We start from the raw sequence: 26614 nt of genomic DNA, 5'->3' as shown, positions 1-26614 counted from the left end.
GTGATTGATCAGAATGTCCTTTAAGTAGTTTAGAGGTCTATATTGTCATGGTTCTGGACACTGCCGTGGGAACAGATGGCATGGCAGGTGCCAGGCTATATGGTGGAGGCACAAACTGGCACATGTTTTGTGTAGATGGCATATACAAGGCAATCCTGACAGATGAGCATGAGTAAAAAACTTGACAGAAAAATACCACCTTGAAAATTAAAAAACACAGGTGATGCACAAAGGCCCTTCCTTCATATTCCTGGTGCTTTGTGATAGCCTGTTCCATATCCTTACCTACTTGTTCTCCCATTCCCCTCAGCCTTGTGCATCTTGAGTGATGCTTTCTTTGTGACTTTCCATCTTGTACATCTTGTATGTGATCTTTGATCTTGACATCAAAGGTGACACAGCCTGGAAACTTGTTGACTGTTAAACTTTTTCTGTTTTCACCCAGCATAGCACAGTCTCTGGAATTCTTCTGTAGTAGATGAGACATTTTGCACTAACTTACTGAAAATTAAGACCTTAATCATAGAATGGTTTGTGTGGTTTGAGTTGGAAGAGAACGTGAAGCTCATCATGGTACAGCCACAACTTCTCTTGGGCAACCTGCAACCCGTACCATTCTCTCAGTAAAGAATTTCTTCCTAATATAAAACATTAAAACATATTAAAAAATATAAAACATTTTTGGCAAGCATTGGAAACTTGTGTGCAAATGAGAGAAAAAAAACCTGTGTTGGGATGTAAACCAAAGAGGGTTACAGAAAAAAAAGTAAAATTCTTATGAGGAATTAAAATGAGTGAATAGATAGATGGAAGATGGGGAATTATAGAGGTCTTGGCTAAGTTCTGTTCGGGAAAATGAATCTCTATTTAGCTAGTTATTTATCTGGTAAAAATTGCAAATAAAAGTAGAGGCACTGTTGTTGGGTCTTCTGCAGTGTTTGTAGCTGCATGCTTTTTCTTTTAATGCCATTACAAAATGCTTCTTTCAGAGATCCATGGATTGGAAGTGGAGTCCAGATATCAGAGTTGAAAAGAAGAGCATAAGGTCTTCTGTGTCCTCTTTGTTTATGTTGATTTTTTAGCTGGCAAAACTTTGTAGTGCATATTTTTAAAAAGTAAATGCAAAATATCTGAAAAGCATACCTGTAATAGATGCTTGCACTTGTTTCCTATGCAGGGATTGTTGGAGAAGCAGATGAAAATGGAGAAGATTATTACCTTTGGACTTACAAAAAACTTGAAATTGGTTTCAATGGGAATAGAATTGTAGATGTCAATCTGACTAGTGAAGGAAAGGTGAAATTGGTACCAAACACAAAAATCCAGATGTCATATTCAGTAAGTAATTTGGAGATGCACTTGTAATAAGAAATTCTACGTGGTGAAATAGCTGAAAAATAGGTACTTGTATACTACAGTATGTACTGATATGTTGGGCTATGTTAGAGGAAGATGCATCTTCAATCCTTCAATTATTCTGTTTTGTTCCTGAAAAACATTGATAGATTTATTAATAACTAATGTAAAATTATGATTTTTGAAGTACTCCAAACAAACTGGCGCTTCTGTAATGTGCAGAAAAGTGTTTTAGTGGGAAAGGAAGGTACTCTGGAAGGATGGAGACTAGAAGTATAGAGGACCCCTGAGTAGGTACACATTGTGTTCATGTTGTACTTCTGACATTTTATCATGGGTTTGAACTGGATTCTCAGCTGCAAGCCTTTGTGATTTGCAAGCAGTAAATATCAAAATTTACTTTGTTCTGCAATTCCAGTAGAAATTTCTTATTTATATAACATGATTAATAAGGTTTTTAAGTTTCTTTTTGTGAAGCTCTCTGCTGTGATACTGAGTTGCTATGATAAAAGGTAATGAATAAACAATCCTTGCTGGTTGAGACAAATTAGTTTTTTCAGTTGTCCTCTTTATTTAGTTGATGTTACTTAAATCAAGTTATGGTTCACTTGTTATGTTTAACACATTTGTGTACTGAAACCATTTTTTAATGCATTGCTTTTCTTCCATGCCTTAGCAGTGGATGTCAGCATAAGATTTTATTTCAGAGAATATTCTTGCCACAGTTACATTTCTTTTGTGCTGAATAAGTAGCATAGTTTGAAATGCAGATAACTGGATTTTGTATGTGCTTTTTAGAATGAGATTTACACTAATTTCCCTATTTTTGCTGCAAAATTGATAGTAGAAATTTCAGTATTTGCTGTTTAAAATTCTACCATCATTGTGAAGTGCATTTGCTCTAAATTTTAAATTGGACAGCATTGAGTAGCAGCCACTAATAAAAATAACATCAGATATTCCCTTAAAAGACTTTTTAGCATGCAAAGCTCGGGACTTCTCTATCAGATTCTATTGGCACCACTGGCTGGGCTTGTCTGTGTGTGGTGTTAATTTACAGATTGTCACTGGTGGACTTCTTCTAAACTGTGCTTCATAGTGGCAGATGCTCTAATGAGAAATGTATCTGCTTGAAACAATTTTGAAAGCTACCAATCTTGAACAAAGTTGTAATTTGAACTGAGGAACAATAATATCAAACCTCAGAATGAGTAGTGCTGGCATCTTGGGGTTTTTAACATGTCTCAGGACTGGGGATTGGTGTGCAATCTACATTTATATGCTTTCTTCTATACTCGGTAAGAGAACAGCTTTTGGAAGGGATAGTTCCTTCTCATGAATTTTAAAATAGGTATGTACAAGGGGGCTCCATTTGTTTCTGTCACTAAAAATCCTGATATTTTTTGGCATGCTTTTGAAAAAGATACTCAGGGAGGCTTGTATTTTGTTTGTAAAATTATTTTAGTTTTACTTTTTAAATGCAGTCTTGCAAAAATTGACAAAAATACTTTGTGCTACCATATTAGCACTGTATAGTATATATTAGATCCATGAGGCAAAGTGGCTGATGTTCACTCTGTGCCTGACCTGTAGATGCGAGTCCTTAAGAACATAATTCCACTGTTTTTTGCCAAACCCCATTCATATTGAAGAAAACATCTAAAGTGGATGATTTTTAATATGTGTTCTGGGTTTCTGCATGCGAGTATAGCTAAAAATACTGTAAGCAGCTTTTCAAATATAAACATTTTTCTCTTCAGGTGAAATGGAAGAAATCAGATGTGAAGTTTGAAGACCGATTCGACAAGTATCTTGACCCATCTTTCTTTCAGCACAGAGTATGTATTGTTCTACACCAGCCTTACAATACATCCCTTTACAATGGTTGCATTAGTTTAGATGTCATACAATTTTTGCAATTTTTTGATTACATCTTTAAATTTTCAGGTGATCTGGGGACAGTAAAACAGGGAGGTCTGACTGTTGTTTAAGTGGCAATGTTGCTGCTAAAATAGGATGGCTCTGTTTTTTAGAGTGCTTCAATAAATATGCAGGCAAGCTTCAAGCTTACAGAAAATACAGAATAGTTCAAGAAAATACATTCAGGTGACCACAAGCAATGAAACTTCAGGGACACAACTGTGCAACTGTGTAAGCTGAATAAGTGCAGTTGACCATGGGCACACTTCTTTCTGAAGTAAATGCAGAGCAAACAGCATTAGCCTAAACCAGTTGTCAGTTGTGGCACTATCAGTTGTGTTTAAATCTGTGGTTTTAATCTCCTTAAGGGTAGTGTACTGAGCTGTGCTACTTTCTGAAAGTAGAGACTTTGCATTCTGTTTGGAGCTTAGAGAAAAACAGAAGTAGTATATGCTTTTGAGAGCAAAAATAATGCTGCTGCACGTTTTCATCCTGTGCAAAGCAAGAATTCCTTTGGCTTCGCTACTCAAATCCCTTCTCTAGGAAGGCAGCAGTACATTGTGTTGCCTTTTGCTTAACAAGGGAGCATGTACAGCCAGTTGTTCAAACTTTGCTGCTGCTTAACTAAATTGTGATAACCTGGTCCTGAGCAAGGCTGGCTGTTAAAAAGGTTTCTGTATGGTGTTTCACAGGCCAGCTTTAGTGTCACTCTCTGAAAATGTAGTGTTACTTACAGTATTTGTTACTTAGCTAGTGCTGACAAGCCGTCCTTATAGGCAACAATTTATCCTTCCTGGAACAATTTGAAACACATTTACAGTTCTAAATTTTATGGCTGTGTTTTCTTTTTGTAGATTCACTGGTTTTCAATTTTTAATTCTTTTATGATGGTGATCTTTCTGGTTGGCCTGGTGTCTATGATATTAATGAGAACTTTGCGAAAAGATTATGCAAGGTACAGCAAGGAGGAAGAAATGGATGATATGGTAAGACCTGCATCCATGTTTAAAAAACTCATTTTTAAGGCTTATTGTTTTCTTGTCGTACATTCATTGTGTTAGCAGCTCTGAATGGCTTTCTTCAGTTGGACAGAAAATGCCTTTTGTGTGTCTTGAAAGTGTTACTGGTTTTCTTTATAACATGCTGCTAGGTTGCGACCCAAAAATCTCTCTCTAGTCACTGTGTTAATGTTCATATCCAACCTTTGGATAAACTAGGTCCATTCTGACTTTGTAGTAGAAGTCTGATGTACTCCTAAGCACCTCAGAGGCTTTAGGGACAGGGAGGGATTCTGATAGATTTTATTGTGTCATACGTTCAGATAGTAATTTGTTGTTGTCTTCATAAGCATCTGAAAAGTAAACTTTTTGATTTGATGCATTCAGAAGAGAAGACACACTTCACTTGAAGTTGCTTTATTAATTCAGACCTTTTGTTTTTATGTAGCTTGTGTGTTTGTCTTTAATTGTCATGACTAGACTTAAAATTTGTTGTTGTTGTTCCCAGGACAGAGATCTAGGTGATGAGTATGGGTGGAAGCAGGTCCATGGAGATGTGTTTAGACCATCCAGTCATCCTCTAATATTTTCATCGCTTATTGGTTCTGGCTGTCAAATTTTTGCTGTGTCTCTTATAGTCATTATTGTTGCAATGATAGAAGATTTATACACAGAGTAAGTATAATTGTGCCATGTCTTCCATATATAAATGTTTGAGTGAACAAAATAATTACAAAAATTATTGTTCTAACTGGCCTGAAAAAAAAGTGTTTGAGAGTCTCTAGTGGTAATCTGTAGATCAGATGTAGTATTAAGAAGTGCTCTTTTAATTTGTAATGAAACTTTGTCCTACTGTTATCACGTTGGTCTCCTTTGATTTTCTCTTTTAATGCTTGCTTTTTGAGTGATTTATTTTGAAACTAGTTTGTTGTTCTGCAGAATCACTAGTAGATAATATGGGAGTTATATGTATTTAAAGGTACATATTTCACTCCTGATTTCATCCAGAGTAACAAGATGTTAGTATATTTCTGACCCTGTTTCCCCACTATGTCCTGTGAAGACTGAAATAAGAGTGTGCTCTTGTGAATAGTCCTGTTTTCTGCTGACAAGTCAGTATTAAGTCAGTCTTATTACAAGTCTGCTTAGGAATCAAAATGTAATTCTTTAAGTTCTTTTGAACACATAGTGCTCAGCCTGTGTTGATGTAAAATCCCCAGAAATAGGTCCTGACTGGAAAGAATAAATTTTAAAAAAGAAATAATACTCAAGTTTAAATTTAACACACTACTTGTAGTTCACCTGTTTTCTTCTTTTACCTCTTAATTTGATTGAGATTTTTGGGTTACTGGGTGGACTTCATCTGCTTCTGTAGTGATTGTGTTTTGGTATTGGAGGGAATTATTAGCTTGTGTTTGGGGTTTTTTGGGTTTTTTACAAGTGATTTGTTTTAAGCGGTGACTAAACTTCCATCTGTATCACCTGCTTTTAACAAGTTGTGTTACTTCTAATGTGCCGCTAGAGGGAACTCTTGCTTTTCACTTGAGTGGCCTTCTACGGTGTGTTTAAAAAGCCACTCTGTAATACCAGAATCTTGGCATATTTTCATTTTTCATAGGGTGTAATTCCCCTCCTTATGTCTCATGGCTATATTTCTAGACGGGCATACATGCACACTTCTAATTGTGCAGCATATCAGCCCTTCACAGGAAAGAATGAAACCATTTCACAATGTATGTGCCCTGCAGGGAGGCTGTAGGTTAGTCATGTCAGTTGTAAAATGTATCAGAACAGTATTTTTTGAAAAGATGTGTGCACTTAGTCTTTTATTGCAATAGGCCTTTCTGTCACTTTGAAAGTGAATTCTGGGTGTGTAGTGGAACAATTGACCAAATGTGGTGCAGACAATCTTGTGTTTAGGAAAACAGCACCAAGAGACTGTGCCTGCTCTTAGGGGTTTTGCACGTGTTTCTAAATTGTCTGAAGTTATAACAAGTTTTTAAAAAACAAATATTGGTAAAACAGTCCTTCAGTGTGTGTGACCAGCAGGTATATTTGCTTTGGTCGTGCTGTCATGGAAGCTTAAGTGCTAAAGATTGCTTCTTTGAGTACAGCAGGCATCCAGGAATGGTTCCTCAAAACCCAAAATGGCAATAACTAGAATCTCTCAGAGCAACTAATTTGAAGAAAGTACAGTAAGTCAGCTGAAAACCTACTGCTGTTTTCTGTTGAAGAATAGCAGAGGGATGTGGAGAAACAATTCTATTAATGAATAACATTTTTATCTTCCTATTCTTAGATATGTTCTTTTAAAATGTATTTGAAAATGGCTTCTTTGATTTAAAATTATTAGCTTTGCTCGTAAAATTTCAGAAAAATTATGCCAAAATTAGTAGTCCAACATTTAATGGGGTGACATTTAAAAATTACTAAGCTCTTCTGATTGCACTACTTAATGCTGATTTGTGACTTCATTATAGTATTTATAGTTTCTAAATCTAATTTTCTGCCAGATGAGCACTTTTGATCTTAAAAGTTAATTTCTGGGGGATGGCAGAAACATTATTCACAATCTTAGTCTATTTTTGTTAATACTGGCCTTTTGACATTTTATCTGCAGTTGAATCTTACACTTAATGGATGTCATGTAAATAGTTATTTATGCACAAAGTACACACGTTCAAATGTCAGAGCATATTTATCAGAGGTGAGAGTCGGTTAGGAAAGAGTGTAGTATGTCAAAACTCTCTTTCCACATTGAATTAGACTTGGCCAAAGCCTTGTGTACAAACAGTTCTCATTCTTACGCAGATTTTACAGTTTAAGCACTCCTGAATATTTGTATTACATAAAAATAGTAAATAACTGCTTCTGCTAAAAATATAGGGGTTTTTTTTGTTCTAATCGTGTTTGGTTTTGTATGTCATTTACCAAAAACATCCCTTCTTGTAGGAGAGGATCAATGCTTAGTACAGCTATATTTGTTTATGCTGCAACATCACCAGTGAATGGATATTTTGGAGGAAGCCTTTATGCTAGACAAGGAGGTAAATTGTTTTCATGTTTCAGCATTTTCATTGCATTGTTAAATGGAGAAGTTATTATTTTCTATTTTGCACCAATGTAAAAGAGTCCTCATGGAGTTAGATGGAGTCCATTAGATTCTCAATAAACAGGAAATATTTTGGGTATATTTAACTTTTACATTATCTACTCAGTCAGTACTGGCTACGCTTTCTAAAAAGGTAACTGAAGTCTTAGGTTAATTTAAAAGCACTAAAGAACTTTTAACAGTTGTGATTTCCAAATTGCTTGTTATACTCTTGCATATAATTTTTGGCTCATGACATCTACAGAGTATAATAGACTTTCCCTTTTGTGTAACGTTGTTAAACAGCTCATGCCATCTTCTCCCAGATGACTCCTACTTGGTCCTCTTCTGTATGTTCTAGGGGGGTTATGTTTGGCTAACAGAAAAAGGATAAGTATAGATTATTTACTAGACCATTAATTGCAGATGGGGAAAACTGTTCATATCATCTTTTAAAGAAAGTTGTTCTACTTTCCAGTATATGCTCTGCTTTATACTTAGCAAATCAAAATGAGCATCAGTAGAGAGCAGAAGCCAAATAAAATTGACAGAAGATTTGAACAGGCTGTCTTCAAATGCTCTCCACTATGCCTCTCAGTTATGACCAGTTAGATTCTTGCAGTGCACTAGCTTCATCCATTCCCTATGCTGCAATAAAAGAAGAATCAATATCTATTATCTTCTAGAGTGCTTAAAAAAATAATTCTGGTAAGTTCACAAAAGAAAATTTGTATCTTTTTAGCATGATATACCTGTTAGTGTTCAATCTCAACTGTACTTTGAGTTTGGAGTTTCTAAGTTTATTTTCATGTGGCTTATTTATAAGCCGAGCAATTTGTACAAAACCAGATCTAGTTAGAAAGGGGTCACTCTGCTGTAATGTATTGAGCTCTGTAGTTGAGCCAGATAAGCTTTTTTTTTACAGATAAACATGTATCAAACCGTGAAATGCTGATTATGTTGGCACATGGTGAAAATACATAAGATTGTCTTGAAAAAACAAGCTTTTTAAAATATTTTTATTTACTGCATATTAATATCATGGTGTATAAATGTAGACAGTATTTAAGAGCATAGAAAGTACAGGGAATACAGATAGGGGAAATTTTTAAGATATTGCCCAAAAGGATTTCTTTGATCTCCTTAGAGAGCTCTAACTTAGTAATAACTGCTAGCAGGTGTTCTGTTCCCTTGATGCTTGGAGTTTAGAAATCACTTTCTTTCTACCTTTTCTGTTGTTGAAAATATCAAGAGTCCAGTTTTCCTGTATTTTGAATGCTGTGGCATTTTGCTCTTTACTAGGGCTAGCCATTTGCTTAATGCATCCTGAATGTGTGTCTGGGTTGGACTGGTCCAGCTTGGACCAAGCCAGCCCCGAGCAGGCACTGCCTGGAAGCAGCTGCACTGCTGAGTTCTCCTGGGAGCAGTGCTGAGCTCTCCTGTGCTCTCAGAGTGGGAGCAGGTTCTGCACGGGGCCAGCTCTGCTGTCTCTGTCTCTTTGCATCTGCAGCTTCACACCCCAGGTTCTTTGGCCAGCTTACTCAGCATATGCTGTTCTTCAGCTGAAATGTTCTTGTGCTGTATCCCTTTTCTTCTTTTCACCTGGCCCACTAAATTGATTAATGTTCTGCATCTTGTGAGTTACCAGAGTCAGGTGAAACTTAGTTTGCTCTTAGCTCTTGTATTGATGTAGTATGTTGTTACTTCTTTCACCTTTTTGTGGGAGAAGTAGTCAAACGTGCAAATTCTGGAGCGCTTGCTAATAAATTAGAGAAAAAAAAAATACTGTGTCTTACCAGTCCCATTGAAATGTCCCTTCTTACAGGAAGGCGATGGATAAAGCAGATGTTCATTGGAGCCTTCCTTATTCCAGCAATGGTGTGTGGAACTGCCTTCTTCATCAACTTCATTGCCATCTATTACCATGCTTCAAGAGCTATACCCTTTGCAACCATGGTGAGTTGTTTTATTGGAGAATTTAAACTCCACTGTACACACAGAAGAATTATATTTTTTTAATCAAAATACATTTGTGAGTCACAGTTTAGAGCTAGGTAATTAGAAATTTATCATGGGATGGGGCTTAAGGTGCTTCAAGTATAATTAATTTTAATCACAATAGCAACAGCTGCTGGATGCCAAAAACAGTTTTATATGTGCTTAAAGTGACACTTTGCTTTTAAGCTTAGTGTTTTAACAATGTGGAAAATTAACAATTTGAATTTTCTTCTGGATGGCCAGTGCAAATTCATTATCATATAAAATGAAATACAAAGGGATTCCAAGTGAAAGATACTTTTAAGTCATTGCATTCAAGCAGAAAAATAAAAATAAATGATCAGGCAACAATATGATATGAGACATTCTGAGCAGATCTGCCTTTACAAAAATGACTCACTCTTTTCACTTTGTGAAGTGTTATTTACTGTCTAGTTATGGTCTTGTGTCTGTACATTTATCTTATCACTTCCAAAACTATGCTTGTTGTAGTACTTTTTCATTTAGGCATGATGACTTTCTCTATTTCCTTTGTCAGGATTTTGTTTATGTTGGCCCCTTTCGAGCAATCTCAAATGATCCTGTGAATAAAATGTAGGAAATAAGCACTTGCCACTTGGGCAGAATTTCTGTTTGAACTTGTAAGGGTTAGTGTTCTAAAGCAGAAATGTTTTGAAATATGCACCATAAAATTGCTTTTTCTTATTATGTGCAGTAGCACTGCTAACTTAAAAGACTATCTTAATATAGGAAGTCTTGTTTTCTTTTCAGTAATATCTGTAGCAAATCTTGGAATTCAACATTTTTTTCTAGATTTCTTCTTTGCATATCAGTTTTTTGTGATATGTTGGGTTGTTCAAATAATTCAGAGACGTTCAAGTAGCTGTGGATTTCTTCTTAGTTTAAATCTACCATAAAATGAAGCTTAGCATCAGAAGTTTCTTTGTTACATATTGTATTTTTTACTGATGGAGGAGTCATTCTGGGTACATTGCTGGTTCTAGTCACCTCCTCATTAACAGTATTTTCAAAGCATGCCTAAATACCAATACTTCATTCTTGGGACTCTGCCCTTAGTTGAATTCATTTTTATAAAACCTCTAAATGTAATATAAAGCTAAACATGTTTATGAACTCTTCACTTATTTTTTCTCATTTCAAATTAGATTAAAATGATTAAAATTCTATCTTTGAGTATGTTTATATTAGTTGGTCAATGTGTCCCAAAGCAATATTGTGTTGTTTTTTCTTTCCTATGCTAGGAGCCATATACAATACTGTCATAAAAGTTTACAGCATTGATCTTTGATATGTGCAAAGAGACTCTGTTTTACTGCTAAGCCAGCAGTTATGGTATCCCATTTCTCACTTGTATTCTCATTTGGAGGCCAGGAATGCTGAGGGAAGGCGATTCCATGTGTGCTGAAGTTTGTCTTGTGAATTTGTTCAACTGATTTGTATTTTAAGACTGTGGGCATGTGCATGGAAAAGCAAACTGATTTATAAATCTTCAGGGTTCAATTCACCAGGATGTTAGGACTCTCTACACACAGTGATTTTAATGTTTGCAAGGTTTTATGAAAGCATTTGAATCATTGTGACTGTGGCAATAAAACTTAAGTGGAGTTAGCAGGCAAGCAGGTTATGAATCGGAAACTTCATCAGGATGAGCAACGCTCTAATGACTTCAAATCAACAAGCTGGTTTGTAGAAGGAAATGGAAATTGTTTGCAATTACCATGTTATGCTTCAGGTTGAAGTCCCCAGGAAACCCTCTGGCTTTATGGATGAGATCCCTTTGTGTCTTTCCACCTCTGTTTTGAATGTAAAGAGGCTTCCAGAATTGTGTAATGCAAATTTGCTGCTTTCCTGGGAAAATAAAACCTCTGCCACCTAAATATATTAGAACACAGAAATAATTTCCTTTACCCTGCCGTGTCTTGAAACCATCCTCCTTGATTTAAATTGCTGGCAAGTATTGCCCCTTCATCTTGACTGCCATAAATCTGGAGAAAGTGGAAACTGAGTTACTGAAAAAAGCTCCTTAGCAAAAAGATTGCTAAGAGACTATTCTTAAATATGTTATCCTGTACTTTGCCAGTTTTGTATTGCCATTTCCCAGTGAAGTATCTAAGTAGTCTCTGTGGCTTAATTCTTCCCTCCAGAGGGATTTTCCTATGGAATTTAGGCAAGGACAACTGATAGAATCAAATCCAGGACATCCAAACTGACCCTCAATTGCTGTATCTTTCACCTACCTGGTATCTGTTTTTCTACACTTTGTTTTGAAGTCCTCAAATTTATGGGGCTCTTCAGGACCTTCATGCGTCTTGTTGTAGTCTGTTTTGAACTTCAAAACTTCATTCACCTTTTGTAATTCATTCCTGGTGATCTTGAAGATGTGGCAGGGCCTGGGAAAATGGAAAGCTTGTTTCTGAAATCAGTCTTCATTCTTGGGACTCTGCCCTTAGCCCTTTTAGATATACTTGCAAGCTGTCTTACCTATGGAATGACAAACCTTCTGCAGAGAAATAAGTCATGAGCATGACTTCATCTCTTCCTTGGGTTGGTTTTCAGCTGTCCTTCCCTTCAGATTGATATCAAGAATGTGACAGGTTTTATTCTAATAGGAGACCTTTTTAAAACTCAATGCATTAAAGCTTTCCAGAGCATATGAAGGAGATACACAATCTGCTTTTTTTACTCATCCCTTCACCTTTGTAGGAATGCAATGGGTGTTGTTCAGTTATTCATGCCTTCGGAGTCCAAATTTGATTTTTTGGTGTGTTTTGTTTACTATGTCCTCTTACTGGTGAACATTGAGTTCTGATAGTTGTTACACGTCTTGACTTGTTTTCTGTTGATGTTTATTAGTCTTTCTGGTGTATTTAACAATCATCTTTGTGTGTGTGTGAATGATACGTAAAAACTGGAGCATAGAAGATTTAAGAAGACTTTTAAATAATGGTATGTGAAGTGACTTAACCTAATATGTTTGAAGAGTATGGTACTAATTCTGTGCAGAAATACTGACTAATGCAGAATTTCTACAGAGTACAGCATGATTGAATTTGAAGGGACCATTTTAATTCTGGCATTTCGTAAGTTGTGACTGCTTACATTGTTCTGTGAGTGATGCATAATTTAAAGATTTCCATTAAGACTACTGTGACTAATGTAATATTCTGACTGCAAAATCTATGCAGCTTCTATTAACTGTTTTAAGATTTATCATTTTTGTTTTGTTTGAACAGTAGGTTCCTTTGTGGCTAAGGTTTCCAGTGTGCATTTTTAATGATTTAATTAAATAAGGTTAAGGACACTGTATTTCTCTTGGGATTGAGACCCTATTGTTTGCATCTTTTTTACCTTGTGTTCAAAAGAAAAGTGTTTCCTCCAACAGATAGCTTAATCCAGGCTGCAGCTTCTCCTGACAGCTTTGAGTTGATATTGACTGCTGCTAAAAAAAGAGGACCTGGTAGTGCCAAAGATTTTCATGCCTTGAGCCAGGTAAAGAAAGACACCTGACTTAAAAAAGGGAGAAAATCCTGTAAGATGCATTCAGCAGAAGTGACTGTGCAGCCCTTGGTCAAACCTTTTCATTTTGCTAAAAATAGATACCTCTTAATTCTGCTGCCTACATTTTCAACAGTTCCATTTATTACCCAAAGCAGCAGTCCAGATTAACAACTTAGTTGTAATAAAACTAGTAACACTTAATTTTGAAGCCTTCTGTTCTATTATTTTTCTTGCAATGTTTGAACAATGTGCAGAAAACTGTTGTGTTACAGAAATTTAGGAACCTCTATATGGGAGGGAGTCTCATGACTGAGAGTGCGTTTTGGTAGCTGACAGGGAAGATCAAGCTGCTGCTTTGACAGTTAATTTTTATTGCTTTTCTTCCCTGTGCATTAAGCAGACATGGCACCCTAGCCTGCCAGTAGCTGTTTAATATTAGATATGCTCATAAAAATTTTAATTATCACTCTTGAAAGAAGTTTAATCTACAGTTGTCAGGAAATATGAAACATGTGGCACTAGGAAATAAATTATATCCCTCTTCACAATGTTTCCTTTCAAATATGGAAAACTGAATTCTGCACATTCAGTCAAGGGCAATAGAATATTCTTTCCCCATCAAAACAAAACAAAAAAGGAGTTAGAAGGAATGCAGTCTCGGTGAGGTTGACAGTCTCTTCTATGGCAACTAAAACCTGCAAACTAAGTTGGCTGCTACTGTATAAATAAGCTATTTTGCACAACAAAATAGCAACAGTCAAAATTAAAGAAGTATTTTTTAATGTACTGGCTTGGTACAAAAACTCACCTAATTTGTTTTGGATAACATTATAGGATTATAGAGCACCTCTGCTTGTTTGCTTGATGAAAAAACAGGTTTGAAGATCCAACGTATTTGGTTTTTTGCATAATCCGTGTTTTATGAAGTAGTAGTTGAAATGGTTCTCTGAATTTCTCATGGCTGATGTTAGAGTAATAACTCTTAAAACACTCAAAGATGTAACTTTCTTATCTCTGCCTGTCACACAACTGCTGTTACTGGGATTGGATTTTTTAGTATGTTGTCAGTGACTTTGTCAGGAGCGTAGAGCAGGTATATGTGTTAGTCTTGTCTTCATTTCTCCTCTCCATTTGTGATGGTGAAGTGGAGGCCATTAAGTGCCTGAACTGCTTTTCCCATTGTATTCTTACTCTTGGAAACCTTTTAGACAGAAATCATGTAACTTCACCTTTAAGGCACTTGTTACCCCAGTACCCTGTGTTTGCTTCAGTTAGGACTTAGACTCTGTAGGTTTGGATATTGCCCAGCCTGCAAACATTGTCCTTGCCATCTGTGCCTACAGGCACTACCTGTTTAGTTTGAGAGGAGGGACACTGGTTTTACCTCAGACCTGTAATTAAGAGGAACATGCCTGAGAACCAGCTATCTCCAGTCCTCTCTCCCATCCAGGGAAGGCTTATTATTGCCAAGAGTGAAGAAAGTTGTTTTACCAGTCATCCATCTGAGCAGGTAGACTACCTGTGAGTCAATGAGTGAAAAGCAAGAAAGATGCTGCTGAGTTCAACATGGTGTGTACAGCCAGTATTGGTTTTGTTGATCATCTTACTAAAACCAGTAGGTTGCTGTTTCTAGATTGGTCTTATCTCAGTAAAAAGAACATGCACATCTTCTTCATTTTGGACAGTTTATCAGAGCCAGGTGGGAGTAGGAGGCATTCCTGAGCCTGTGCTATGGTTCATCCTTGTTTGCTCAGTTGTGTCTCCTTTGCACTCCAGACTTAGCTCAGATAATTTTTAGACTCCTGAAATGGCTCCAGGGTAAAAGGAAAAAAAATATACTTCACTTTCAGGTGTCCTCAGAACACAGCATAGCATTAAGACAGGTGGCATTTCACTGTTTAACAAAATGTTGACTTTAGCTAATGCTGCTGCTAGGTATCACTGAAGATGCTGGCTGTTCTGTTTGAAATCAGTTAATTTCTCAGCTGAATGAATAGCAGAATGTAAGGTGTTACACCATTATCAGTCATACTTTGACTGATCTGATAAGAAAGCCCACAGATTTTCTGATGGATGCCAATTATAGGTGTACTAGGGATGCTTGACTATACTTACTGAAGTCATTATTCAAGCAACCTTGATCTGTCTCAGCTTTTTTTATGCAGATGAACATTTTAGATTTCAAAGCTACTGCTGAGTCAGTTTCCTGGATAACACAACAGCCAAGCGCCGCTGGATCCAGCTGAGCCCTTTCCTTGCCCACCTGATTTGAAGCCATTCACCTGTCCCATTCAGAGGGTGTCACTAAAATGAAATGCTACTGACAGCCTTGTTTCATCCAGGAGTTTGCCAGCTAATCAGTAATTAGGCCTGGATGTTCTTGCTTGGTTCCTTGTCCAAAGTTGTAATCTCTGTGTGGATTCTGTAAAATAGACACAAATACAAGATGCTAAGTGTTGTTCCAGGTGAGTTTAGAGCCCAAGGCAGTTCCTGGACAGTTACTTTATGCAGTAAAGCAGTGGATTATCTTTCTACCACTGTCCCCAGTCAGGTGAAATTTTTAAGATCAAGAAGTTAAGCTACAGTCACCTTCAAACCTGCGCTATAAAAGACAGCTGTGGCTGCATGAGCAGTACAGATGCCCTTTCATACTGCCTGGATCTGAGCTTTCTGCCTCAGCCAGGTGTGAAACCTACCTGCCAGAGCAGCACCACACAGCAGGATGGACCACCCAACACATCTGGAGGGCCTTGCAGCAGGAAGCAGAGCATACTTTTCTTGAAAATAGAAGTGGTTTCAATATGTTCAGCTCAGAAATATTTTGGATACTATCCAAGCCTTAATTCTTGAAAATCTCTTCTACCCACTGTGCCTCAAACAAGCTGGGATTTTTTGGTGAGGATTTTAATAAATGAAGCAGTCAAGATGAGGTTCTTTGGTGTTTCTGATACTTTCTGACATTTTTCTCTGAAAGTTCTCATCTGCTCCTTCATTTAGACTGAGCAGTTTTCAAGGGCAGAACCTGTATCCATGAGTGATATGCTTCTGCTGAGTGAGTTATATGCTTCTGCTGAAATTTATTCTTAAGAAACCTCAGTATCTAACTTAGGTCATTTTGTGCTTGCTTACCTGTGTTTTTTGAGTAATGGAAGAAGATAAATGGGAGATACTGAATTAATTGTGTAAAAAATGCTTTATTGTTATTATATTATTTATACTTCAAGTATAAGTACATAACTTAGTGTCTCCTTATTTTCTGGTGGCGCTTCATATTTTAGTGGTTCATGAAGTAATTCTTTAATACCCTCTTCTCAAAGATATACAGAGCAGTCTGGAAAGTGCTTCTGCTTGTTGACCACCAGTTTGGTGTACCCCTATGAAGCATGAAGGCTTGCTCCATCCAAACCCAGGCAATGTTTTCCCTTCACATCTGACCTAAGCTAGCCAGTAATAGAAGAATAACCCACTGACTTTAGTCGAATGCTGCCTTAAACTTGTGTGTTTCACCTAATGCTAAGTTTGTATTGAACTGATGTCATTGTTTATTTTCAGCTGCTTGCTGTAGATTTCTTAGATACAGCATACATGAGCAGCTTTTATTTATCCTCAGCTTCTTAAGTCAATGTGTGCTCCTAGATCTGTTCTGCTCTCTGTTGTTTTGCATTAATCTGCTGCCATGGACTTTGCATTCTGCTGGAGTGAAGACAAACGTAGCTCCTTTGCTCAGGAGGCACCAGGGTGTACACAGAGCCTCAGGCAACAAAGCCATTAAAAGGCAGTATTTTCATATGTTTGCATAGAAAAGGTCACAGGGTCAGTATACAGTACTGTGGTGATTGCTTTATGGGCAACTGTTCTGTCTTTAATTATCAATATCAAAATTACCAAACTGTCTAATGCTGGGTTGTTTTTGGGGTTTTTTTTGTGCTAAAGAGTTACGAGTAGAGAACGTCTTGCTTAACACTTGAAATTTTCCTGTTTTTGGGAGATAAATTATGTTGCCTTTAAGGAATAGAAAAAATGGAGCTACATAAGTATAGTGGCATAAAAAGACTCATGGTAGATTTTTAGAGAGTCTGTTCCACTGGAAAGAGCTGGAGCTTTGGCTTGATCTTTGCTGTATTGTGCATAGACTTGATTTCTGTATGCAAGTAGATTTGTTGTGCTTCTGGATTATGTATCTTTGTGTATCAGTGGTCACTGGTTTCTTTGTCAGTCGATGTTCTTAATTGCCTGGTTGGTGCATAGTGGAAAACATTGAAAAGTTGAATCAAAGTTGAATCAAAATTGGTAGCATTCTTACATGGTTTTGTGATTGTTATTGGGTTGGTTGGTTGGCTTAGTGTTTGTTTTTTTTTTTAATTGCATTAAAAATTCTGCACCCAGCAGTTGTAATTTTGTGTGCAACTACCTAACTGCTAGGTGTTAATTCCCAGATAAATTCCCACTTGCTCTCTCTGCAAAACTAAAAAATTGCTGACAACGCTTTCTGTTGTGGAGTACCATGAAGATTTCCTTTTATTTCTTGTGCAATGTATTGAGTATAATGATTAGGTGGAAACAGTAAAGCAGTCTGTAATGGTTCTTTTCTCTCAACTGATGGATGAAAATATACTTAATAATGTTCATTAGAAAGTTTCTAAGGGAAAAAATGCTTCTATTTGATAAAATATATGGTGACTAATGCTTCATAAGTAGGAGTATGATTCTACAGCATTAACTACTAAGGACTAATATTGGTTGATTATCTTCTATTGTTGTCTTAGACCTGTTTTTTTAATTGCAACTGTAAATTTGTGCTTGCAGGTGGCAGTGTGCTGTATTTGTTTCTTTGTCATCCTTCCATTGAACCTCGTTGGGACTATTCTTGGCCGAAATCTGTCAGGACAGCCTAATTTTCCATGTCGTGTTAATGCAGTGCCTCGTCCTATACCAGAGAAGAAATGGTAAAGACAAGCATAATGTTAACTAGAAATATGCACTTCAATACATTTAAAATGGCTTTTCTGGTCTTCAGCTTTAATGGAATAATTCCTTTTAATTTAAATTGAGTTATGCCTAGAAGAACCACTCAACTGACATTTTCCTAATATGATTTTTCTTTTGAATTAAAACACCATGGTTAATAGTTATAGCAGATTTTACACTCCTGGATCATTGATTCACATTTTGCCTGAAATGCTCTTTAGTCCCTGTGGAAAGGGGGTGTGCTAACTCAGTTCTTGTATAGATATATTGACACTAAAACCTCTCCAGTTAATGCCTCTTACAGGTTTAGGATTGAGTGTGCCTTGGAGGCAGAACTGTTCTGATTAATGGTCTCGTAACACAAGCTGAGACATATTTGCAGGGTTATGGTGGGGAGAAGCTTGCAATGCTGTTCCCAGTTTTGTACTTTTGTTGATGGCACAGAGCCTAAAATATTACAGATATATGGTTTGAACTGTGAAGAAGGCTTTATAAGTTTTGACGTGAATGCAAAGTGGTGCCTAGTCTCAAAAAGTATACTTACATTTTTGGAAAATTATGAATGCAATCACTTTTTCCTATTAATTTAATTCTGAGGTGAAAGCAGCAAGCTACGGAAATTAAAATATCCTCAGAGGATTTTTTTAATAGACTTTTCTTACTTTCCCTGTTCAGAGGAATGGAACAGACGAAGTGAGAGGGGCACTGAAACATGGAAGCCTGTAATGTCCAAGAAGTGCTGCATACTGAGTCTCTTGTTAGTGGTGGGTTGTGCAGCTCAGATGTTAGAATTTAATTTATATTGTGACTGGTATCTTGGAAATCTGATGGGTTTTTCTGGATCAGCATGACAGTTAAAAATACTTCTCTTGACAATGATGAAGTAACACAGCATCAGCTTAGACAAGTCTCCCCATAAATAATAAAAGAAGCTGCAAATGAAATCACTGGTTACTAGCTGGATTCAGCAACATTGCAAGTGCTACAGAGAGGTCACCTTTTAGTGACAGTGTCTTCTACAGGTAGCTGGGTATTAATTTTTAACTATATGTTCATGACTCAGTATAGCATTAAAATGAACACTGGTTCTTATTTATATAACCATTATCCTGTGAAATTTTGCTTGCACTTTTTGCTGTATCTGTAGCCATCAATAGTTTTCACTGCCTTCATGCAGGGCTAGTGGATGTCATGGATCTTGGTTTCTTAGGCCTTTTTTGTCAAGAAATACTCTTTCTGTGGCCTTAAGGCTGGTTAGAAGTCTAACGTTATGGCTGTAGGTGATAGGCACGAGCCTCATGTTTTGTTTCAGCTTTCCCCAAGAGTAACTTCTTGTTTTATCCATACATGTGACATTTTTGAGAGAATCTTTCTAATCTGCTGGTATGAGACAGAAATGTTCTTGTTAGCATGCCTTTTAAACAGTCTTCTGTGCTATATTAATAATCTGGTCTTAATATGTTTATAAATGAAAAATTTCAGTTGTCCCTAAACTAATTCTCATATCTTTCAGGTTCATGGAACCAGCTGTTATTGTTTGCCTAGGTGGAATCCTCCCTTTTGGATCAATTTTTATTGAAATGTGAGTACCTCAGCTGTTTCCCAGTTTGATGAAAAATTACAATTTAAGTTAAATTACAATATCATCTGCATATTTTGTTTACTCTCTTCAGGTATTTCATTTTTACTTCATTCTGGGCTTACAAGATCTACTATGTTTATGGCTTTATGATGCTGGTTCTGGTTATCCTCTGCATTGTGACAGTTTGTGTGACCATCGTTTGTACGTATTTCCTGCTAAATGCAGAGGATTACAGGTGGTAAGTGTTGCACTGTTTTCACAGTTAACCAGATTGTGAGACTTTTGTAGAAGAGTAGTGTTTCTTCAGTCTAGATGGGTCTCTTCCAAGTGCATTGTGCATCTTCCTGGGGAGCCTTTTGGCTGGTTGTATGATGGACGTGTGTGTTTACTTCCAGGCAATGGACAAGCTTTCTTTCTGCGGCATCAACTGCGATTTATGTTTACATGTACTCCTTTTACTACTACTTTTTCAAGACAAAGTAAGTGATGGTTTTCTTACTTGAATATCAGATTACTGTATTGCCAAATCAGTTTTATTGATAAAAACCAGGGGAAATGCCTAGCATAAATTTCTGTCTTTCTTTTTCAGGATGTATGGCTTGTTTCAAACATCATTTTACTTTGGTTATATGGCAGTATTTAGCACAGCTCTGGGAATAATGTGTGGTAAGTTCCAGATATTTTGAAGGTTTTCTGACAAATTTTTTCAGACTCATATTTCTGACTTTAGTGTGTGGTTTTGGTGGTGGAATGCGTATGTCTGCAAGATCTGCTCAAAAAGTCTTCAAGAAAAATCTGAAGAGTTTTCTGCTTATACTTGGTTCCTACCTTATATAGGAGATTCCTGTGGATTGTGTCTTCTGATAGGAAGATAATTTATGTACTGTTCAAGGAATTTCACCCTCTGTGCAAGCTTAAAAGACTCACTGTTTGGCAAGAAATCCTTCAAAATAAATTCCAAATGAAGTTGAGACCATGCTAGCATTCTGCTTTCGATTTTTTGCCGTCACCCAAGACCAGGAGCTAGGTGCACCCATTGGAGCATCAATGATGGCACCATAGTGATGACAGGACCATGTGCATTTTGTGGCATGTATATATGAGGGTGAGCAGAACAGAGGACTGAGAGCTTGAGGATAATATTTGAGAAATAAGTATTGCAATATTCACAGGTGAGGAGAGTGCAGGGTGCTCCTGAGTGCAGCTGGATTTCATTGTTTTCTAAGATACTGTTTTGACAGATGTATAGACAAAAATAAAGTTCATGGCAGGGAGGATATCTGTTAAAGCCAAAAACTTGTTCACATGTTAACTTTATTTTTATAATTTCCTTTATGACCTTCAGCAAGCGCGTCTTGATTCTTTTGCATTTTTCTGTAATGTTGGTTTTTTGGTGAGTGATCTTAATTTAATACTTCTTAGCAGTGAATGAATAGTCCTATAGCTAGTGGGAAGATTTCTTGGAGTTATATTTGAGACACAAGATATCTTACAGGAAATTATTTCTGTAAAGTATATATTTTTTATATCTCAAGAAGGTGGGTAATATCAGAATGCTTTATAAAAAATGGAAGGGAATTCATCATTTAACAGCTGAGTACCTGTTCCCCTTTTCTCTCATACAATGTAATTTTGCTTCATCAGGTTCTTGGCACATTACAAGACTTCCCTGCTGTTTTGGTAGTCTTGCAGCCATTTTTTTTCTTTAATAGGCTTATACTTTTCAGCTCTAATGTTTTCTTTCAAAAGTGCTCAGGCCAGTATTGATTAAAATGTCTGTGATGCAGAAGCCAAGCTTGCCCACCAGTTCCTGTAATTAAAATGTGTTTTAAAACACAAAAAAGGAAGATTGTCAGATGATTTCTTCTCATGGTAGGACACTCTTTGATGAGATATTAGCATAAAATCCAAATTTTTCAAAACCAGAAACTACTTTAGCGCGCTAACCTTTATTTTCACAGCTCTATTGAGATTTCTTTTTGTCTTTTTAAATGTGTTGGAAGAGAAGCCGTGAGATTCCTTTTTACTGAGAAGTGCCATTTTCAGCATGTGGAGTGGAGAAAAAAAATCCCCCCTGTCAAAAAGCATTTGTGTAGGGAACTTGCAGCCATTGAGGTCTAACAAAAACATTTGTGTTAAAGAATTGTGCAGTGTGTGTGCTACTGACTGTAGGTCTGTGAAAAGTGTGTGGAGCTGTTCATTGGAGGCTCACATGGGTGGGCGTGTTGGGTATCACAGTTGGATGTGAGATGAACTAGTCAGGGCCCAAAGGAAACTCTCTGTAGGAATGGATCATCCAGCTCTGGGTTTAATGCCCTTGACAATGCCTAGTGAACTCAATCCCACATGTAGTGGGATGCTTTGATCCACAAAGTTTGCTGCTCTCTGCAGAGCATCTCAGTTCTGGGAGCTGACAGTAGGGAGCCCGTGAGAATTTCCAAACCTTTTGAGCTCCTCATGTTTCCCTCTCAGTGGCAGAAAAGGTTAAGACTCATTTTCCCAACTTAGTGGAAGGCTTAGGGGCTACATAACATAGAAAGGCCTCTTGCAATACCACACTTCTGTGTTTAAGTATATTTAAAGAGCTTTTAAAACAATTTGGTGCTTACAAAGTCACAACTGTAGTAATTGGTTTGAAGTAATAGATGGGAATTAATCTCTTTTTGCTTTGTGGTTGTTCTTCCTCAGTATCTAGATTTTTCTCTTTATTTAAAAGCTTATTGTTCTGCTGAAATATGCTTGCAGTCTATTTCTGCTGAACCTAAATAGGCATAACCAGGTTATAAACATCATCAGTGTTTAAGTATACTTAAAGAGCTTTTAAAAAAATTTGGTGCTTACAAAGTCACTGTAGTAATTGGTTTGAAGTAATAGATGGGAATTAATCTCTTTTTGCTTTGTGGTTGTTCTTCCTCAGTATCTAGATTTTTCTCTTTATTTAAAAACTTATTGTTCTGCTGAAATACGCTTGCAGTCTATTTCTGCTGAACCTAAATAGGCATAACCAGGTTATAAACATCATCTAGTAAGGTGTTTAATAAAAAAAAATATTGTCCTTTACGATGTTTTTTTTTTTTTCTTATTCAGATGAGCCAGTTGCCTTGCATTTGAATCAGGAGGTTGTTCTTTAGTCCTTATTGCCCAGGGTTTCTGCCTCCCTGCCCCATGTTTTATTCAATGCCTGTGAAGTAGCCTTGAGGCTTAACCCCCTGCCTTGGGTATTGGTCATTAATGGCCTTCAGGGCTAAGGCACCTCTCTGATTCAGAATAGGTTATGATTTGTTTATGGGCATGAGAGCTTGTGGTCTCATGTGACTGCTGCTCTACTGCTCCCCCTCACTTCCACCTCATGCATTCTCTAGATCCCAAGTGAAACACAGTTAATGCTTTGTTCTCTCAAATCTCTGTGATACCTGGCATCACATCACTAGAGGAACTCTTAAAGAACAAGTTCTGGAATGTATCTGAGTGTGGCGATGGAAATGGGCATTGGATCTGTTGGCAATTTGCTTTAACAGGAAAAGCTTGGCGAGTCTTAAAGCAGGAGTCCAGTGCCGTTATTTTGTTAATTTACTTCATAAGACAGAAGATTAATTTCTTGACAAGCTGCAGAAAAATCTGCATGTGCTTCTGTGTAACTCCAAGCTCTCATCACCTCTTCACAGCCCACCATTGGGTCTGTCCAAGTCTGCACTGGTCTCTCCTTGAACAGTCAGGCCTTCCTTCTGCTGCATCCTCAGCCTGCTTGCAGGCAGCAACCTGATCTTGTGTGTGCTGTACTTGTTTTAATGGAACTCTACTTGGCCCAAGTTAGTAATGCAAATCCCTTGTTTGCTGGCCAGTGGAATGGTTGCCATGATATTTATACAACTTGGAATGCTGTCCTGTACGGAAGCTGAATCCACAAGCTCCTTACGCTTCAAAAACATTGGAATGATTTATTGTTATTTATTTAGTTTTGCCTAGTGCAGATTTCTTGATTGGGTATAAATATTGGGCTTTTGAGGGTCTAAAAATCAAAACTTTGTGGCAGCTTAATGGCTGACTTCATAAATTATCCTATCAGTCTCCAGGATTTAAAGAAGTCTTCAGAATCTGAGTAATTCCATAGTCAGCAATGCCAGCTGCAGGTCTGTACAGACTTAATATGTAAAGGCAAAACGACCACTTTATATTTTTACTGGAAAGTTTGGCTTAAAAATTTTAGCATGGGTTAGACTTCTATATTTAACACATCTTCTGCAGTTCTGGTGCATCCTAATTCACTGCAATGCTTTGTTCTCTGCTTTTCTTTGCTTCTTCAAGGAAGGAAAAATATCTTTTCTGTTAATAAGAGTGTTCTTTACCAAGCATCCAAGCATTTAATGTTAGGAGTTCTCTGTACTGATTTATAGATCCTGACTTCTCTATCCATTCTGTAAAATATGACTGTATTGGCAGTCAAACAGCAGTTGTCTCTAATTCTTGCCTGATTTTCAACTTCACTTCAAACATGACGATTAGCCAAATTGACTTACTCTCATTTTGCTTGGAAGGGATGAAGACATTCCCTGCTGATGTTGTAAGACCACAGCATTTACTGAGCCTGGCAAACCTGAGGTTCTGGGTTTGACCAGGAGGGTTGCTCAATCTCCTTCTGAGAGGAGGCCTTAGTCCAGTACATCTCTTTAATTTTTCTGGATGTCCTTAATACTGCAGTATTTTGGGTTTAGCATAAATTGTTGCCCCTGTGAAAAACTCAGTGACCTGTTCTTTTATTACTGCTGTGACAATGCATACTTTGCTCATGACTCTTACTAATTTGAAAACCACAGGTTGCAATTTCTTGAACTACTAACTGCTACTTGTTAATGTCTTTGTAGAGACCTCCTTGGAGTGTAAGACTCCTGGGATGGGGATCTATTATTATTTGTGCTTTGTGGGAGGGAAGAAGCCATCTGCCAATAAAACACTCATCCAGAAGGCATGTAACTTATAATAAAAACCTGCCCTCCCATCCACCTTCCCTGCGGAGTGGGTGATTGTATGTTTTTTACCCTCTGCTCAGAAAAAATGGACTTGATTATTGGCAGCAGTAGGGGGGCTGCTATATTTATCAAGGGCAAGTGAGCATGGCCTCTTGGTAAGATGGCTTAATGGATTTAGATTGCTAGACAGGGGAAGTTCCTGTCAGCCATTTTGGGGGAACATGGATAATTAGAGTTTGAGAACAAGTGTTGAAGGTAGAGAAGTTTCTGTCTGCAGAGTATGTGCTTCATGTGACTTTCTCTGTTTAAGTGTGTGTGGTTTATACCGCTGCTTTGTTCTGATGATCAGCTCTCTAACATATTCAATGTTTTTGGTTTCTTTTGCAGGAGCTATTGGTTACATGGGAACAAGTGCCTTTGTTCGTAAAATCTACACTAATGTGAAAATTGACTAAGGAAATAAGAAAATTGAACTATGGATCAGCTCCTGTTTTCCTGGGGATGAATTTGCACAGCAAAAAGCGCGAGAAGAGATTTGGGTTTTAACACTGGGCACTGTATGGGTCTCCATTTTGTGGATGGCTTAAAGTAACATCTATTTCATTGATCCTAGGTTCTTACTGACTGCTTTCTCCAACTGTTCACAGCAAATGCTTGGATTATATGCAGTAGGCATTACTACAGTATGTGGCTAATCTTTCCCCCCCAAAAAACCAACATCAAAAAATAAAAAAACCTAGCTCATTAAAGATGAATAGACTAGCTCTCTTCAGTGAAGAGGACAAACAGTTTGTTTAAAGCATTTGTTCCATTCAATACAGAGAGGGAAACTTGGCTGCTAAAACTACTTGATTAGTAGTCTTCCTGGTACTCGACATTTCTAAATTATGTATAAATGCTGTTCCAGAAAGATTACTCTTCTGATTTTTACTGCCATTGCCAGAATAGGAGGTATGTTTTGTATTTTCAACTCCAGGTGCTTTTTGGTTTATTTGCAATATCAACTACCCTACACTCATTTGTTTAAAAAATAATTTAAACATATATAAAACTCCCATATGCATGTAATATATCAGCTATTGCTCTAGTTGGACCAACTTCCCTTTATTTATCTTTAAAGTAATATCCAGCTACATCTTAAATCCATCCAAAGAAAATACAGTCTGAAGACGGGATGTGTTCTCTGCAATGCAATTTACTGTACAGTTAGAAAGCAAAATGTTAAATGAAGAGGATTGTTTGTTTTTTAATAAACACTCTGAGGTCTAGATTAAAACAAAACCAACATTTTAATTGAATGTCTAAAGTGATTCTCCTTTTTTCCAAGTTAGTCTTGCATATTTTTTTTTTGGGTTTGGGTTGAATGAAGATTTTTCTTTAGACATCATACAAGGGGTAATAAGTGTATATAACATTAAATAATGTAACTTAGGTGTAGATCCCAAATGTATTTGGATGTACAGATTTACTACAGAGTACTTTTTCTGATGATTCGGTGTAAAAATGTGTGAATTCGGGTGGCTTTTTACATCTTGCCTGCCATTGCATGAAAAGTTGGGGTTTCTTCACAATGTGTGTATGTCATGCTTTTCTGTTCTATTTCTCAAGCTCTTACAGGAATTAAATTTGTAATTTAGAACATTTTAATTTTTGTTAATCCTATCTGAACACTTTTGTAACATCAAAAGCACAGTTGCTTTAGAGTGTTCAGAAAACTAAAATAAACTTTTCAGACAAAATGTTTTGATTGTGAAAATAGATGAGTTTGCAATTGAGAATGTTTGAAAAGGCAATACTGCTGAGCACCAGTTTCTGTATACAATATTAGTGTGGTTTTCATCTATCAACCCCCCCTGCTTTGAATTCAGAATTTGCTTACAACTGTATTGTATAATACAACTCCAAAGTGAATGACCAACCCAAAAAGATTCTTCTTGGCTGTGGCGAAGTGTTTTGTGATCCAGCCAGTGTACTGGGAAAAGTGGGGGTAAGTGTGGACTGAAATAAATGGGAAAATAAAGGTTAAGTCTTTCTAAGATGACTGTTAATTATGCACTGTATTTAGTTAGAAATATCCTGAATGTGTTTGTGACAGATTTGAGAGCCACTGGGCTTGATTTTTTAATGGGTGTTTTTTTTAGACATCTGCCATGTAGGAATGTTTTCATCAGTGTGGCTGTCTGAAATAGAGCACCTGCCATGTATAAGGAAACTT

The 26614-nt window shown here is 37.0% G+C and overlaps 1 protein-coding gene across 4 annotated transcripts in view; it reads left to right on the top strand.

Moving 5' to 3' along the window:
- TM9SF3 (transmembrane 9 superfamily member 3) overlaps positions 1–26440 on the top strand; it is a 44717-nt gene extending 18277 nt beyond the window's left edge. For all 4 annotated transcript variants that reach the window (XM_039708735.1, XM_039708738.1, XM_039708737.1 and 1 more), the window contains exons 4-15: positions 1178–1338; positions 3117–3194; positions 4131–4262; positions 4783–4949; positions 7227–7321; positions 9191–9321; positions 17689–17828; positions 19364–19432; positions 19524–19670; positions 19828–19911; positions 20022–20098; positions 24787–26440. In XM_039708735.1, the coding sequence (XP_039564669.1) occupies positions 1178–1338; positions 3117–3194; positions 4131–4262; positions 4783–4949; positions 7227–7321; positions 9191–9321; positions 17689–17828; positions 19364–19432; positions 19524–19670; positions 19828–19911; positions 20022–20098; positions 24787–24854 (1349 nt within the window). In that variant the 3' untranslated portion in view covers positions 24855–26440. The remainder of the gene's footprint in view (positions 1–1177; positions 1339–3116; positions 3195–4130; positions 4263–4782; positions 4950–7226; positions 7322–9190; positions 9322–17688; positions 17829–19363; positions 19433–19523; positions 19671–19827; positions 19912–20021; positions 20099–24786) is intronic.
- Positions 26441–26614: the final 174 nt, after the last annotated feature.

The sequence above is a fragment of the Passer montanus genome, unplaced genomic scaffold (genome assembly GCF_014805655.1).
Source record: "Passer montanus isolate IOZ18808 unplaced genomic scaffold, ASM1480565v1 scaffold21, whole genome shotgun sequence".
In the NCBI taxonomy this organism is placed as follows: Eukaryota; Metazoa; Chordata; class Aves; order Passeriformes; family Passeridae; genus Passer; species Passer montanus.
Note: the sequence above shows the minus strand (reverse complement) of the source record. Positions and strands in the feature narration are given on the sequence as shown.